General features: G+C 46.6%; 1 protein-coding gene across 1 annotated transcript in view; it reads right to left on the reverse strand.

Moving 5' to 3' along the window:
* The window catches only part of LOC142788199 (zwei Ig domain protein zig-8-like), a 135,967-nt gene extending 119,760 nt beyond the window's left edge, over positions 1-16,207 (reverse strand). Inside the window, exon 1 of the mRNA XM_075884768.1 lies at positions 16,058-16,207. Within this exon, the coding sequence (XP_075740883.1) occupies positions 16,058-16,207 (150 nt within the window). The remainder of the gene's footprint in view (positions 1-16,057) is intronic.
* Between the last annotated feature and the right edge of the window lie 2,268 nt (positions 16,208-18,475).

Raw genomic sequence — 18,475 nt, forward strand, 5'->3', positions numbered from 1 at the left:
AGGTAGTGCCATGAGGTCGTTCATTCGTACTCACTTCTGATTCATCGACAGCTGCAGAACTAACCACCATCCGTGCTTCTCTAGCGTTCATAGTTTAAGAAGCACCACGGGCATGGTCCATGTTCTCCGACTTCAAAGCAGCTCTCCAGTGGGTAATGTCACCATAACACCGTGGACCCAAATGAAGAGTCAGTGGCTGACATAACACTGCTTAACCACCGTGCTATACATAAGCAGCACGTCTTTGTCGATCAGTGGGTGCCGGGTTATTGCGCTACTTACAGAAATGAACTTGCAGATGAAGCCACCCGATCTGCTCATGATGCTGCCCCCCGGGCAGTTTTGCCATTATCTAGAAGGGACCGCTACAAGGCTTTGATTGATTGATATGTGGGGTTTAACGTCCCAAAACCACCATAATATTATGAGGGATGCCGTAGTAGAGGGCTCCGGAAATTTCGACCACCTGGGGTTCTTTAACGTGCACCCAAATCTGAGCACACGGGCCTACAACATTTCCGCCTCCATCGGAAATGCAGCCGCCGCAGCCGGGGTTCAAACCCGCGACCTGATGGTCAGCAGCCGAGTACCTTAGCCACTAGACCACTAGAAGGCTTCGTTAACTTGCACGAGAACTGACGCTCGCCCTATACCTCGACGGGATTCACAGCTTGGACCCGAATATACAGCTCCGTCTTCCGACATGAATAACTAGAGCTGAGGAGACCCTCCTGCGTCGCCTGTGGCTCGGGGTGGCCTTCACGAAGTCTTACTCCTTCCGTGTCGGGATGACCAGTATCGTGACGTTTGATAACTGCAGCAACAAGGTGACAATCGCCCATTTACTCGGTGAGTGCCCTCACTTCAGTGCACCAAGAAAAGAACTGTCAGAAGTGTCCGACATTCTTGACAGACACCCATTGTCGGAAGAAAAGGTCTGAGTACATTGGCCGAAACCATCCTCAGCACTGAAAGCACTCAGAGCGTTGCTGCCGTTTTTTGGAGCAACTAGTCTCAGAGAGTCTTTAAGCAGTATCGCTTAACGTGTTACCATTCTCCTTTTCTTTATCTTATATTTTCCAAGAACTCTTTTCTATCATCCTTTACTCACATTACCTCTTTCCCGTTTTTCTTCTGTTCCTCGGTTCTATGTTACTTTGGCTAACCCTCCTTCCACACTGCGCTACTACTACTACTACTACTGCTACTACTACTACTACTACTACTACTACTACTACTACTACTACTACATCCATAAGTGCACTGCGCGAAAAACGGACGGAAACATGAACTAAAAAACAGACAAGTGCATACTATCAACTGAAAATTTGTTGCAGGACCGAGGCAATATATAAACGAAATAATAAAAAGCAAGGAAGGGGGAAGGGGGAGGAGAAAAAAGCCACGAGGGGCCAAATCAACAAAACCTGGGCAACACCACGAATAGCACGCACGTCATGCAAAACCTAGATAGCTCAACTCCTTATCGTGTATGGTCACAGAGGGAACACTGACGCACGACTCAGACATCTTATGAATATGCGCAGCCTCAATAAGCTCACTCGCACACTCTTTGGTTTTTTGGCCTAAAGAAAGGTGGCATTAAAGTATGACGTCCGAGTGGTTATTTCTGCCACAAATAAGTTCTCCACTTATTGGGCCAAAGTAGATAGACGAGTCACGAATCACATAAATGTCCAACAAGATACATGCAATGTTAGTCATAATATTGTGTATCATGTGTCACCAGTGTTGTCTACTCCATATCTTTGTCATACAATCATGCATACGTGGGGTCAGACAGGTCACTGTCTAAATTTTAGACTTCGAGAACACTTTAATTCTTTGAAAGGCCACTCCGGCCTTCATTTAGCAGCCCTCTGTAGCCGGGAATGCGGGTGCATGACACTCTTTGACGAGACTTTTGCGCTGTTTAGCCATAAAAACCAAAATGTGCGCGAGCTTATTGAGGCTGCGCATATTCATGAGATGTCTGAGTCGTGCGTCCGTGTTCCCTCTTTGACCATACGCGATAAGGATTTGAGCTATCTAGGTTTTGCACGACGTGCGTGATATTCCTGATGTCGCCCAGGTTTTGTTGATTTGGCCCCTCGCGCCTTTTTATCTTCCCCCTTTGCCCCCTCTTGCTTTTTATTCTTTATGTAGTTTCTCGGTCCTGTCATAAAGATTAAGTTGATAGTCTGCGCTTGTCTGTCCTTTTTCTCTACTTCGTGCTTCCATGCGTTTGCGCAGTGCGCTTATGGATCAGTGCCAACTAGCCATACTACTACTACTACTACTACTACTACTACTACTGCTTCTACTACTACTACTACTACTAGTAATAATAATAATACCAATAATAATGTTATTAATAATAATAATAATAATAATAAATGGGGTTTATTGTAAAAAAACTGCAATCTGATTATGAGAGACGTTTTAGTGAAGGACGCTGGAAATTTCGACCACCTGGGGTTGCTTAACTTGTGCATAAACCAAAGTGCTCGAGCCTCGGGCATGTTCATCTCCATCAAAACTGCGATCTCCATGACCGGGATTCGATCCCCCCACCTGCGCGTCGAAATTCGAAAACCACAACCACTATACCACCGTGGCGGGTCACGCCAACACTTCTCTGCGATAGCGATAACGTATATGCTTTTCATATTTCACAGAAAAAAGATATGTTGACAATCCAGCAAAGCTTGCGTAGTGTAAGAATTTTATAGCTAATGAAAAAAAAAGAGTCACGAAGCCGTTGCACAAAGCTGATAGGGCGTCTGGGGTGATTCCCTGATGTGCGAATGACGGAACGGCAAACGTGCTCCAATTGAACTAAATTCTGGAACGTTCACAATTTTTTTTATTCCCAGGTGTAGGGTCACGAATGACTACATAGATCAGAATAATGCGTAAAGAAATATCAATAAAACGAGGTTTTAAGAGTACTAAACCGATAACCTGATCACACACGTACGCAGCTGCGCTGCGGCCATCTTACAGAACCAATCACTTTAATAATGACTCTGCCTAAAGGCAACGCTGTAGATGCATGATTCCATAATTTCGAGCTAGAACGCGCTCGTGGCCATAGGTTGGGTAGAAGAGAAGATAGAAAAAAGAAAAAGAAATGACGACATCTGTGCTCGCATTGGTTTTTCTCATGCGTTTTTTTTTTAGCTCGGAAAAGATCGAAAGCAATCTTTTTCGATACGAAAGAGCAAAATAACGCTGCTTCCAATTCAGGGCAAGGACTGGGAGGGATGTGGCGGTGCAGAAGGCTTCGAAAAAGAGCAGTCACAAAAAATAAAAAAAATGAAAGCAACAACCAAAATGAAGCGCAGAGTAGGGGTACACACAGCGTCGTCGGCGGCGACGACGAGGGGCACCGGGTATGCAGAAGGCTCACGGAAGCAAGCGAGGGCCTTTTCATGTACCGCGCCTATTTCCCGCGGCCAAAGGCACGCGGGCTGCACGATCGAGCTGCCGCCATCGGATATCGAGAGGCGGCCACCGTGCTTCGTCTCTCCTGCGAACGAAATGCGCCGTGGATGCATCGGGCTGGCAGGCGTCGCTGCCGCATCGCCGGGTCCTATCAAAATGCTAAAAGGAGCCCCGCGCGGTTCCTTTCCTGTCCTCCCCCGTCTCCCTTTTTTTTTCTCATCGCCTAAGCTGACGCCGCCACCGTCGCTGTCGAGCCGTCGGCTGGGAAACTCTCTGCCCGAAAAACTTCCGGGCGCAAAAACAAAACACGTCCAAGGGGCGGGGAAGCTCCGAAGTCGAAGCCTGCTGCAGCAACGCATCTCCGAAACTTGATTTTCGTTAATGTGTTTTCACCACATAAAAAACGCTGGGAGAAAGCCCGACGCCAGTGCCAAAGTGCACCGCAAGCATCGTCACAAACCCAGCGTGGTAAAGGTTGGGTGTCTATAAACCTGTATAAGCATATATTTAGGTATATATTACGTATACAGTTCCATAATCTTCGTCTTATGGCTTCGAATGGGCTTCACAATGTGATTTTCGTTAAAGCCCTACCACTCCGTTACATTGAGTAGCTCTTGGGACGTAGAACCTCGGAATACATGCACTTGTTGAAGAGGTGCCTGTGAAGCATTTTAACGGTGAAGAATATATAATGCCGGAAAAATCGCGAAAAAAATTGATTTAGCTATAGTGTTCCTGAACGCGTTTTTGTGTGTGCGTTTGGTGGCAATCCATCCGGTGTGTGTTCTGCCCATGAAGACGAACATTGCAAAGTGATGAATCACACGATCAACGACATTGAAGAGGAAAGCTTCAGAAGAACGACGGAACGCATATGACCAGCAACGGCTGCCTGTAGTCTCCGTGGTTTGTCTAAGTCGTCTTCGAAGCATGTAGCGCTTATCGGGAAGAGCAGCGTGCGTGGTGTTAGGTGGGCAATTAAACACGTGCGACATTTTATTACCAGTGCCACATTTTCTTCAAATGGTCCTGCTGAATACGCAGTATGTGAGCGTTGTACTTCTCACTAACAGCTCCTATCAGGCATTTGCCTTATAAGGTACGGAAGTCACCGAGAAAACTCACTATTCATTACTTATTGACCTTTCCACTTGACAGTCTGAAGCAGGAAGCATGCCCCAAAAGTTATTTATCTGCAATGCTTATGCTGCCCTGCGCAACAATTCTGCGAAGTTTGCTAATCTTCGCAAGAGTATATCTTCTGGCCTAAGGTCTCATTACTCCTGTTTCCTCTTCATTGAGCGGTTGAAGTGTGAGGTTCTAGCGTCAACAGGTAAGTGAAACAGCCCTACAAGTTATACTTAGGAAGTAAAGTGAGCATCGCGAAGATTTCAAGCCACTGTCAGCCGGTTGCATTCTACAAGCTGGAAGATAATAGCCGGTACACACATCCTGCTGTATAAGGCAGATGTGTGCTTCCACATTGAAGAATCGCCTTGCGCCGCTACTGGTGTAAGCGTAACTGTAGCTTGTGTGTCCACTACGCAAACAGCTTTGTGAACGCGCGAATGAAACCGGGGCGAATGAAACAACGCCAGCAGCAAACTTTGCGTTTTGAAGCTCAACAGCCAACATGTCTCCTGCGAAAACAGCGGCGATCCCCCCCCCCCCTTCCCCTGGAGACTCGTTTCAATTCCAAGTGTCCGCGGTGGAGGCTGGTATACGTATGCTAATCGTATGCATGCCCAGCGCTTATAGGTCTTATTTCTGTATTTCGAGTTTCAACCAAGCCCGAAATGCTTCGCGTGTTGCTGTCACCCATCGACCCTGCCTCTTCACAGGGTAACGCAACCACTACCTTTGAACTTTACTGTTTTTTTTACTGGTATCGCAGCGCTGTTCAGAACTGGAAACGCATAAAACAGTCACTTTGTTTTGACGTTCAGTGCGGTGGATTGCTGGTGGCTGCATGCGAAATGTTTTTATTCGACGAAGTCTCGTGAAAGACAGCTTGAGAGGCAGCTGACTCGTGTGCTCTATAGGAAAAAAGAAGAAACAAAAAAAAGTGTGACCTGTAAAACGGGATGTTAAAGTATTGGAATTGGTAGCTTGCGTTCGTATGCCTTTTCCCGCGTCTCTATTTAAAAACGTTGTGCCATAGAGCTCCTAGAGAAACAAAAAAAATGCAGGGTATGCAGGCGATTTGTGGGAAATTATCTACTACAGGCAAGTGCGTCGACCTGTTCATATCCACAAAGCAGAAGAGGTAAATATTGAGAAAAAAAAGAGGGGACAGGGTATGAAACGAAGATTCTCAGCAAGGAGTTGCTCAAAGAGTAGACAGAGAGAAAAAATTGCCCGCAGCTTCCCTCGGGGGAACACTGAGGAGGATGCGGACCATATAATTGGTTAACGGGGTGTTAAAGTGCGACTTACTTGGGTCGATGGCTAAATTGGTTAACGTGGTTGTGAAATGGGGTGTTAAATTGCGACTTACTTGGGTCGATGGCTAAATTGGTTAACGTGGTTGTAGGAGGGGGTGTTAAATGAGTGAACACGTACACACGTATGCGAAAGGGCGGCGCTGGTCGAAGGGACGTCGATCATTGTGTTTGTGGATTCGTTGGAATTCATTTCACCGCGACCTTGGACGTCGACGCGCCGTACAAACCAACCGACGAGCGGCAACTGAGCGAGCGAGCGCCGACCTTGAGTATATATACAGCACGACGGCGCATGCACTGTCAGCTGTTGAATGTTCTCGAAGCGCGACGCCACATGCGCGTCCACTGGAGAATCAGGAGAATTGTAGATGTCGAACGCGGTGTGTAGAGGAGGAAGGGTGCACAGATGGTGGAGGAGTGAAGCGCGCGCGGTGTGTAGAGGAGGAAGGGATGCACAGATGGTGGAAGAGTGGGCGACGGCGCATGCGCGCGCGTCAGCTGTCGAATGTTCGAGAAGCGGTGCGGACGGCGCACTACAAGGCGCGAGTATAAGATGCTCCGCATCTAATAAAATCAAACACATCGGAGTCATTGTGGATGCAACTCGCTCCATTGTACGAATCCAGACAAGCTCGACGGGTTCAGACCTGGTTGAGTATTGAGGTGCTCACCGGGCGATGTTGCACCGTACTAGAAGAGAAACCGAACCGCGGGCACTATATGAAAAGAGACTCAGAATGTACGGACGGCTGGTAGCCTGGATTGGAGGATTCGTGTGGTAAACATGGTACCTATATACAACGGACTCCTCTGAGAATAGCTGCAGCCTGCGTGTTTACCACATTTCAATTTTCAAGTCCGCTGTGTACTGGAAGGCGTGAGAAGGCGGATGACAAATCTGTCAACGACCGTAAATGTGGCATTTTCGAGGTGTTAAGATGCTCCTCGCCATGTTCTATTAATTACTGGTTTACATAGAAATGATGTAAGCATTGACAGTAGAAAGTGTTCCGTGAGGCAAAAACGTTTCAAGTTCACGTGTTTTGAAAAAAGTGTCTAACGATTTTGAGTACTTCGTTTTCAATTATAGGAAATCAGTGAGCCGTCTCATAACAAGCGACCAACTACAGCTGCTTTGGCTCCTTTGAGCATACGTCATTCGATTTTGAGAGGATGGGGAAAACTGAAACGTCGCGTCCGCCGCCAGGAGACGAGCTTCAGGGTGAAAAGAGAGAAGCTGTTGTTTTGCACCAGTTATATAGTGCACAATATTACTACCTTCGTTTCTTGCCTTACACCAAATCCAAGCCAGAAAACCACCTGACATTTACGCTGTGAGCACTACCCTCTTGTTTTCATTATTTTGCCCCAGCACAACTGATCAAGTGAGCCTACGGGATTGACCACGCCCATCCTTAGTTTCTATTTTTTTCACTCCTTGTCCGTGGTACCAACCAATAGCTCACCCGGCTTACTTTTGCTTTGTTTTCTTCACGGCGGTAACAGCATATTCATCGATTCACTATATCACCATTTACAATTTCAAAAATGATTGAAGCTTTGGCAGTTCTGTAACGGAGGGATAATTTCAGATATACTTCTAACACCCGTACTACACTGAATATAGGGGATAAAACATTTAATCGTGAAGTGATCTATCACCTAATTTACTTTTCTGACAGTTATGACGTCACAAATTAGTACTGTAGCTTACACTTTCGACTAGCTAAAATGTTTTATGTTCATTATTCTGTAAAACGAAGGACTGCGTGCAAAATGTCTAAGTTGGGTGAGTTTACGTGCAAGAATGTAAAGCTGAGTTTTTGCAATATATATTTCATTACTTTAATTTGTGTTTTCAGTCAGTTCGTTGTATTTCCTAGCTTACTTTATCCACGGAGGCATATTGCAAATAATGAGCTAACACACGTTAAGGCTTTCAACATAACGCAACTCACATGCTATGACGCACACTTTGAAAAGAACCGAAAGAATTTTTACCTCATGAAGTTTTGTAATATTTGCCTGCAGGAGGCCTACCACACGTAAAGGTTACGCATTTCTTCCACTACTCAAAACTAGCTGCTATGTCCAAAACTGCACGGGTCACAGTACATTAAATAGCAAAACAGCTTAACGGAAGGTCACCCGGCTAACTCAAATGTGTGTGTGTGTGTTTTGAAATGGCAGACAACGAAGTTACCGTTTAGAACAGCATTAAAGCAGGCAATATGTTCACAGTAATAATCGGATAAGAATAAAAAAACAGAGTCCGAATAAAGCAATCTCCGATTTGGATCACTTGATGTAGCACGGAGATAAATTCCCGACCGAGGTCATGCCATCTTATCTTGCGTGCCCTCGGGGTAAGCGAGATCATCGAGGCAGTGCTCAGAGTCACCGTTCCTTTTTTCCTGCACGTGGTTTCTGCAGACTGGCTTTGTTTCCCGGGTGCCTAATACAGGCCGACCTGCAGGAGGCAATGCTCAGAGCACCCGCACGAAGGCGGCTCGGTAATCGCTCATAAAACTACTGGTCGCAGCGCGTCGAGAGTGGTGAACTCGGCTCCAGCTAAGAAGGGTCCTTAGAGGCAGTTCCGAGACGTGCGCCGTGAATCGGCACAGTGCGGGATCGAGGACGACGGGACGAGGCGCAGACCGGAGAGGAAACGCAGAGACGATGACCCTCATAAGACTCGTTAACCAGTTTCCTGATTGGTCGTTGTCGAGGCGCTGCTCATCCTCCCCTCTCCTGCGGCCTGTACGCTTCTCCCACACGTTTTGTCCGAATGAGGGAGATGCCTCGGGATTAAACGAGAGCGCTGCGACGTCATGCGCATTCGATGGCAACGGAAGCGGGGGTTCGGAGAATTTTCGCGCGGAGGACACCGGGCCTTGCGCAGTCGGCGTGCAAGACGCTAATTTGAAACGAACCAGCTTATACCAAGTGGAGGCCCGCACCTACGTAGAGCTTATCTACAGCAAAGCGATCGCTTTATCAGCCTCGGCAGCACACCACGCCAAGTTGCCCCTGCGTAAAAGACGAGTGCTGGCTATACAGAGAGGCACTTGTGTGCTTCGTCAGTGTTTACTAAACCGAACGAGGCATTTAGCTGTTGGAAATTAGCCTGAGAAAGACGCAACGATAGCCTCTTTTTTTTTGTGTGTGAAAATGTCTCGACATTGATGTCATTGGGAATTTACTCTCAGTGGCTTCGGAAACACGTTGACTTGGCAAACACTTATATGTTTTATGCATTGCGAATATTGGTCCTTCTTATTTACGCCCACTCTCATTTTATTAGGTGCATTAACTTTCCGTTCCGTGATGTACAGCATAAAGCTTTATTTACAAAAATATCACGGTGGAAAGTATTTAAGCGACAAGATCGCCTGAGATGTTTTATTGAACTTTGACGTTTTTGTGTGAACACTTAAATTGACGTGATTACTTGTGTGGATTTCTTTTGTTTTGTTTTTTTACAAACTGAGTGTGGTGCGGACACAGTTCTACGCAGTGTGGACTCATTTCTGTGTGGTGTGGACACTCAGTGTAGAAAAACGTGAACTGATTGTGTAAGTGTTGTGCTATGTACATATGTATAGCCTTGTGTTTGCTACTGAATGTGCGATGTTGACTTTTGTGCAAGAGAAGAGGAGTAGCCGGCGCCACGCATTGGCACCAACCTCTCCTTACATACATTTAATAAAAAAAATCACGGTGGAAACAAATTTTCCAGGGCTTTTGTTTTTGTTTGACACAACCTCAATGAAACCAGCGGTAGTGAATTCAAGAGGGGTTCAGGGGATGTTAATCTTGCTGATTCAAATGTATTGTTGTTCTGATATCGATGTGAAGAATAGAAAGTGGACGACAACTTGTGGCAGACAGGGACCGCGTCTACAACTTTTGAATCACACGCCCGATGCTCTTACCATTTGAGCTATGGCGGCGCGGTCTTCTCAGGCTTTAGTTCACACAAATATCCAATAACGTGGACGATAGGACGACCCCCACCGTAGCGGCCTTGGTAGGAGCATCGGTTGCGTAATCTGGAGGTTGCAGGTTCAGCTCCTGCCAGTGGCACGTTGTCTTTTGGTCCAGCTTTACTTTCTTCCTCCAATAATAGGCGGGCGCAAGCGGAAGGCGAAAGGCGGAGGAGGGGAGGAGGTGGCCGCCTTTCTTGTAATTGCAAAGAAGAGGGGAGGAGGGGGTGGGGTGCAAAGTCACTACCACGCATTGACATAATAGAGAGCGAGAGTGCTGCGATGAACTTTCGCCCCCACCCCCCACCTGAAAACGAACCCTGTGCATATCTATGCTTCCCATCGATATCACAATTACTACAATACACTTAAAAAAACCGTAAAAATGTCTTCCCCTATACCTCTTTTGGCTCTATCATGCGCTTGTTTTCATCGAAAACGTTCACGTTGTAACAGTTTCTAATCGATGATGTAAGCAACGCTAAGTGACATTTGATTGCACCTCTACTTTTGAGGTTCGTGAAGATAGAATAAAGCGTACAGAAACAGGCGTCCAAGAGGCTGTCTTTGCGGAAACGAGTGCAGCTGTCGAACCGTTAGCATCGGCAACACTTCCTCGTCAACGATATCGCATTACTTAAAGCTCCCACCTTCCTTTAAATGCCTGTCTTGACAGCATTACACGTAATAAAACCCAAGCTTGTAGTAACTTAATAATACAGTTGACAGCCTGTACAAAACTAGACTAACTTAAAAACTTAGCAGTGGCTTAGCTCGGCTATGCCAGGATATACGTAGCATGAGCTATAGGTGGACGGGCAGACAGACAGGCGAATGGATGGACGTTCGGACAGACGGAAGAACGGAGGGAAGCATGGAGTAGAGAGCGGCCTCACGCGAGTCAAGCGCCAGATCACTAGCTACACGTCACACGAGGAACTTCCAGACATTCTCCGGTGTGCCAAAATGTGTGCATTGTGACGTTACTGCATCACGTGCATGCGCAAGCACGTCTCTCCTTAAGCCACGCAAAACTGCTCAACTTCGGCCAGTGTAGCTCACGCTACATAAGTCGTATGCTCAGCATTAACTTTGAAATAGCAGAGTGGAAATGTGAAGAGCTGGAGAGGAGGTTCCTCAATGTCATGCCTATTTCCTTCAAAGTGGCCCGAGTTTCAGAGATCGTAACGTCGCAGGCCTAGATTGGCGTACGCAGTCATGGCGTGCTTTCTTTTACATAAGTTTCTCTGGAGAATTTTCTTTGCACCAACACTCTATTCTTCGCATTTGCCACAGGCACGTAAACAAGTTGGCAATGCAAATCGACAGTTTGCCTTACAACAGTAAACGCACACGAATGGAGGAAAATTTTGTAAACGCTAGATGAACTCTGCACCGTTTCGGTGATTTCAATGTTTCAAAGCGTGCGTATAATCGTAAATCGATTGTTGTCAGATCGATAAAGTTGATGAAGTGTGCCTACCGTGTATAAACATGCTGAACATGCATACTGCGTTCTTATTTTTGTTCTCACTCTGTTTGCCAAGTGAAATTAAAGATTCGATCTCGCTTCACTCCAAGAACTACGAAGACCGCCTGTAGTTGGCCCTAAGTTTCCCGAATGCCAGGCCAATAACTACCAACGGTGCCTCTGGCGAGTTGAGAACGTAATCAAAACATCGAGCGAACAAAATGTTTAACGACTCAGTGGATGGAACTCCTCATAAATTATATATTCGAATTAGACGAGCGAAGGCCGGAATCTGAATGTCATACTTCCTCAGCCTGGAAGCTGTTTTACTCCCTATACTTGCCTCCACGTTCAATTCTTCCATTTGCCGCGCGAAGCCTTCAGACAAGAAAACGGTGCGAGTTTGATCTATGCTCTCCGATTCTCCCTATCGGTTTCCATTTTTGTGTACGCTCCCCCCGAAATTTGGCAGTGAACGAGTGTGCTCCCTCCATTTGTTCCTCGCGCATACATTATTCTTCCCTCTCTCACACACAATTTTCTTCTCTGTTCCCGTAGCCTGAGATCTATATATTACAGGCGGTAAAAGAAGAGGACAGGCAGAAGAAGAATAGGAGGGGAGAGCCGATCGATGAAATATTCAATATTAGGAGCGAGCGACGCGTGAGGTTTCCGTTTAATTTTCTCAATATCGCGTCCGCCTTCCTTTTTTTTCTTTTTTTGTTGATGGCGGTGCATCTCGGCGCTCCTTTCATCATCTCCGTCGCCATCTCGACCCAACTCCCTCTTTCCTTATCTTGCCGGTTCGTTTGTAGAGTTTTCTTCGCTCGCGCGTTCGCACTCATTGGAGCATTCATTCGCCTTGCTTTCGATGCTGCCTCGCATGCGGCTCGACTTTTCGGGGACTGCCTTTCTAGAGTCTGCTTCACATCGCTTCGTTTCCGGCTCTAGTTATGTGAACTCAAGAGCTTTTGCGCGTAGCCTGTCGGTCTATTTAAAAAGACTTCCTACGCATGTCCAAGAACTCCTTATAAGTGACTTGAAACGGTGAGTAGAAATAATATCTGAATAGAAGAGTATTCATTGCCACGAAAAATTCTAGAAAAAAAAGAGAAAATTACGTAATTTAATAAGCAGATAGGAAGCGCTATATTATATCGTTTTCTGTGTTGCTTTTTAAGCCTAGTTCGTAAGAATATAGCGCTCACATATTTTGACAATACAACTCTTATGAAAGTATTGTTGTATCACGTTCTACTTATAACAAAATTTAGGAATCGAAATTCACCTGAGGAGTTATTCCACTGGAAACGTTATTCGCCATTGCTTTCGTTATGATGTTTCGTATGCGATAACACACCATTGTTACAGCACACACTGCTAGTATACGATTAGTCGAGAGAGGTGGTGGCCCTGCGCAGTGGTCTAGTGGCTAAGGTACTCGGCTGCCGACCCGCAGGTCTCGGGATCGAATCCCAGCTGTGGCGGCTGCATTTTAGATGGAGGCGAAAATGCTGTGGTCCGGTGTGCTCAGATTTTGGTAGACTTTAAAGAACCCCAGTTGGTTCAAATTTACGGAGCCCTCCACTACGGCGTCTCTCATAATCATATAGTGGTTTTGGGATGTTAAACCCTACATATCAATCAATCGAGAGAGGTGGTGAGTATATTAAGTGTGAATACACTTTATAAGCGACCCCAAACCATCCACCGCCGTCGGCGGCGTCCGCAGTCTTCTCTCTATCTTTAAAAGAAAGCGGACTTGGCGGGCCGCAGCGCGACGCTCTACCGAATAAGCCACGGACGCGACGCTGATATCGATGTCAGTAACGCGCCTTATACCCCCCCCCCCCTCACTCGCTGCAGCTGCGCGCGCACCCCTCTCTCTCGCGCGCCCGCCTTCTCTCTCAGTCTCCGGTCGAGAGCGGGTCGTGAGGGGGAGTAAAGTTAAAATCCGTTGGCATTCGCCAGTGAGTTAACGTAAACTCCCCCGTGTGATCAAATTGCGATTCCCAGGAACCATTACACCATAAAGGCACCATAGTGTGATTAATAAATATAATAGTGCGAATTAATAAATATCCCTCATAGCATCACCCCGTGTATTCGCACTTAACCATGTTCGCCATCGGGGAAATGCTTGGGAGTTTTTGTTTGTAGCCTGCGCTAACGCGACGTTAAAGCTAGATGATAGAGCTATCGCTGTGGGAGGATAATGTGCCAACTCTTGTTTTAGCCCGGCCGGTGTTACGCATTTCCCCGCTGCTGAGAGCACGTGTGGTCCAAACTTCATGCCTGAGGGAAAATCTACGATGGTTGCCAAGGCAGCCGTGCGAAGATTTCCGTCAAGATTAGGCGCACTTTGTCAGTGCGAGGATATAGTCGGTGACAAGCAAAAATTATAAATCGGATGAGAAAATTACCTACGCATGAGTTTCGCTGTCCAGCGACAAGAAAAAACAAGATTGTGTCTATGAGAAAACTGGTCATGTTAGGTAATTTTCATAGTTTCATGCACTTGTTATTAAACCTTCTCGAACAGCTGTGAAACGTTTTCGAATCACTTTTCTGTGTAAGAACAACAGTAACAATGTTTCATCGCACGGAAATGTTTGTTTTCGCTTAGTTTTTGTGGAAATAGTTAGGAGTACTGTACTTAGCAAATATCGCTAAGGTGACAGATTAGATCAGTTTAGACTGATAAAATAATGTACGAGTAATCCTTTGTATATTTTGCGGTAATAAGTTTAGAATCAGGAGAGAAAACCAGCGCCACTGTATTATTTTTGAATTTCGGATCAAATTTTCAACTGACGAATGTTGTGCGTGTGTGTTTTGGCCTCAGTGCTTCAGCAAAATGGTATTAGGAGAGAGATAGAGGTAAATAAAGCAGGAAGACAGGGAGTTTAACCAGAGCAGCAACTGGTACGCTACCTTGCACTGGGATTGCGGAATAGAGGGTGAAAAGAGCGATTGAAAAAAAAATAGTACGAGGAAAAAACGGTTCCAAGCTCCCGCAGAGAGGAATCTCTGTCCGTCTCTATCTAATATTTATTGATAACCTTTTATACAGGCACCAAGAGATGTCGAAATTTGTAGTGTCATGATTACATGATTAATTATGTGGGCATCATCGAAGGGAGTTAGCAGTATTTTTAGCGTGTTTTTTTTTTTAAGATGCAAAGCAGCTCTTACTCGGGGCAGTGTCTGTTCCTCCCCCACGTGTGTACTCCCTCACTGTGCATGTACGTCTCTTCCACCTCTCTTTCTTCACATGCGCCCGCTCCCTCCCACTGTCCTGAGTTTGTGGCGACAGCAACGTTCTTGTGAGACAAGAGTGCGTCTGCTTTGGTTAGCAAGAGATCAGATTCGGTGTCTCTGGCGTGTGCGTTGAGGTACCGGCTGTTCAGCAGTGCCATAGAAATTGTCACGGGCAGCGTTGTTCACCGGCAGCGTTCACGGCAGAGATCATCGGCATCAAGCGATGATCACCGGCACCGTTAGTCTTTACGCTAATCAGGTAGAGGTGCAGATGGTGATGCCCCTGCGTAAAGGGCCACTCACCAGGTTTTACACTTTTGATCTGACAAACGCAATGGGTAGACGAGGCGTTCATGATCACGTCTGCCAAAATTTGCAACGCTACGCGCCGCGGAATGGAATGAAATGAAAAAACTTTATTTCAGCCCTGCAGGACGCGCTTAGCGCGTAGCGGGCGTCTCCCACGTAGGGACCGACAGGGAGTACCTGGAGGCCACTTCGTGGGCCTGCTGGACGGCCCATTGCTGGTCGGCGAGAAGTGAGCTCCTGAGGGACTTTTCCCATTTGCTTGAGGTAGAGTCGGGAGGAGTTGTTTCACTCCCAGAGCATGTGTGCGAGTGACGCTGTGTGTCCACATGATGGGCATGTGTCGCTGGAATGGGTCAAATTTCAAGATGAATGCTGCTTTTTTTTATTGAAATAGAAAATAAACGAAGGCGTTTTTGTCACCATTACTTGGCGACGGCTACTCCTTTCCACCTAATTGGTACAAATAAAATTATGAAAAAAAACAATAACACATATACATATATGTGGTCCTACATAGGTGAGAGCAAAAGTTCTCCTATATGGGCAGAACAAACACGTACACGACACGCTCACTTTTAACTTTTGTCCACTCAGTATTCGTCACAAATCTTCGTTTCTTCGAAGAACTGTTGCAGCACCTTCATTGCACTGCCGTTTGTTTTGGATGGCCATGGACCTAGTATTTTATTCACCTCCTCCCTTCTGCCGGCGCGCGCCCAGAAAATGAGGGCATGACCCTACGTACACGGCAATGTAGTGACGTTGGTCCTCTACGTAGACGACTCTGCTCTGACGTTGCTAACAGAGGCACGTGACATGGCGAAAATTATTTAACACGGCATGCATAGTTTATGCAATTTGTTGCTTGAAACGAATAATAAAACTCAAGATAAATAATCAGACGCAACAAGGGAATGTGAGCGTCTTTTTTCCATTTTTTTCCCGTTAATTTCAATGAGATGCGGGGCTAATGTGTCGGCGTCTCACATGCGTTCGGGTCCCCGCGTTCAGCGCATCGAGCAGCAGTGTTATTAGTAGTAAACATTTATTTAGAAAAAAAACAGAGGTTGCTAGGGAGACCAGCTTCTAGTGGGTCAGCCTTTCTGCAGTACTAGGTGGAGTCCCTAGTCAGGGACCCCATTGGTCGTGGCCGCTGTCCTCGCACGCTGGACCATGGCTCGTTGGGCCACAAGGTCCTGGCAACCGAGCAGGGCCGCCTCCCAGTCCTCTCTTGTTGGATTTGGGTTCGGGGGTGAAGATGAATTGAGCTGGCATGCCCATACCATGTGGTAGGTGTCAGCCACCTCTGCACAGTACTGGCAGAGACCGGAAAAGGAAGAGTCAAAGTGTTTAAGCACTGCCGGGCACAGTAAAAGCAGACGACCACCGTGGAACGCTCCTACACGGTCACGCACTCATTGTACTCATCTATTTTACCACGTCTAGGCCAGCGTTTCCAAACCATCCCGCAGAAACAGGCAGAAGACCACGAAATAACGCTGGTCAACAAAGCAACGCCATAGAGTAACATAGTAAACGTCTATGGCAACGCCACTCGCGTGCTCGGGGGTTGGGCTTGTTTGGGCGCGTCATGCGCACGTGACCTCATGGTCAGATGCCGGAGAAGGTGGGGAAGAGATTTGAATTGCGAATTATACGCGGAGGAGCGGAAAGGGTTTAGAGCTCGCCTCCTCTCATCCTCGTTTCGCGCCACTTCAAAAAAACCTGTTTTCTCCGCTCCTTATGAACCGATTCAAAATTTTTTTTGTGGCAGAATGTTCCTCATCGGACACCCAACAACTTCCACTGTCTAACTAAGATTTGGTATGAAGCCTGGTGAGTGGCCCGTTAAGGCGATGATTAGGAGAGTTTCTGTGGGTGCCGTCCACCATCTCTCCGATGCTTTGCAATTTGAATTCGCCGCAGCCTGCTGGCCACGGCACGACAGGAACGCACGTTCACAAGCTTTGAAAACAGGGAAAGATTGACGTTTATTATCTCCAGTAGTGTGTTAATATAGGATCGTGGTGCGAGGGAAGGGACAAAGAGAACAGGACAAAGACGTTCACTCGTGCGCAGTGGATAGCCAGCCTGTGACACAGAAGTCGATACAACAAACATCCACACATGGTTCCTTTTAGCGGACGGTGGTGTAACATTTTGCTAACCAAGTCACTTTTCGCAACACGTATACGGGGTTTCTGTCACTTTGAAAGAGTAATTCACTAATATGAGAAAATTGTTTTTATATGTGGCATCCCGTTAAGTACCGCATGCTGTCTCCACTGGTTACAGGCAAACACTTCCCAGATTCAGCCTGCGGACGATGGCCTAGCGCGACAAGTTGCTGAAATCCCGAAATACGAAATAACGTTATAGTGAAGGTGAGAAGAAGAGATGCTTGGTACGATTCACGTATACTCAAGCTACAGCGGCCGAAAGACAACCCGGGATGGCGTGAAGACAAGCCTATATCCGAAGCCAGTAAAGAAGGGATCCAGCGTCACGCCACTCGTCAGGGGTCGCTTCAAGCCCGATGGCGACAGCTCAGACCCGACATGCTCGGTCTGTCTCATCGGGCGTTGCTCGCGTCTCCTGTTTCGCCATGAAAGCTTCGTAGCTGGAAAGCTTTTGACGTTTTGTTTCCTGCTCGCAGCATGTCAGATCGCGAATCTTGCACTGTACTTCTCCGTTGTTCGTGTCAGATTCATTTTTCACGTGTGCACTGAAGCGGCAGTTTGCCACAGTCTTCGTCCCACAGGAGGCATTGCGTTGTTGCAGGCAGGTCTATCGATACCAACGCCTTAAACCTTGAAAAAACGAAAAAACCATGCGATTCTGTTCGTATTTCATGACCTTTAGCAGTTCGGGTCGCTGTCAAGGTGGCTGTGCAACGCACTTCTATTTGATTGATTGATTTGTGGGGTTTAACGTCCCAAAACCACCATATGATTATGAGAGACGCCGTAGTGGAGGGCTCCGGAAATTTCGACCACCTGGGGTTCTTTAACGTGCACCCAAATCTGAGCACACGGGCCTACAACATTTCCGCCTCCATCGGAAATGCAGCCGCCGCAGCCGGGCATTTCTATTTGAGCACTGGATTGATGGAAAGAAGAAGAAAAGTTGCCGAAAGGGTTGCTCTTGCGGTAAATCGCACGGTCTCGTTGGTGCCAATACCCTCAGATGAAGGTGGGTTGATGTTTTCTTACAAGCCAGAGCGCATAGACTATTCGTGTAGATTTATGTGTATAGAAATAAATAAACAAACAAATAAATAAATAAATAAATAAAATATTTAAATAATCACTTAATGAATCATCAGACAAATCAGTCCATCAATCAATCAATTAGCCTAAAAGACCATTGACCAATGAATCTAAACTGTGGGCATACGAACCATAGTCACGGCTTTTTCAGTGGTATTTGGGTTATATTTACACTTTGCTTAAGCTAAGCTTTGTATGCCTCACCCACAGGAGCTTTGGATATGTTGATCTATTGGTCTGTACCTCGTGAAATAGGATGTGCCACCTATAATATTCGCAGGGAAT

This window comes from Rhipicephalus microplus, unplaced genomic scaffold (genome assembly GCF_043290135.1).
Source record: "Rhipicephalus microplus isolate Deutch F79 unplaced genomic scaffold, USDA_Rmic scaffold_47, whole genome shotgun sequence".
In the NCBI taxonomy this organism is placed as follows: domain Eukaryota; kingdom Metazoa; phylum Arthropoda; class Arachnida; order Ixodida; family Ixodidae; genus Rhipicephalus; species Rhipicephalus microplus.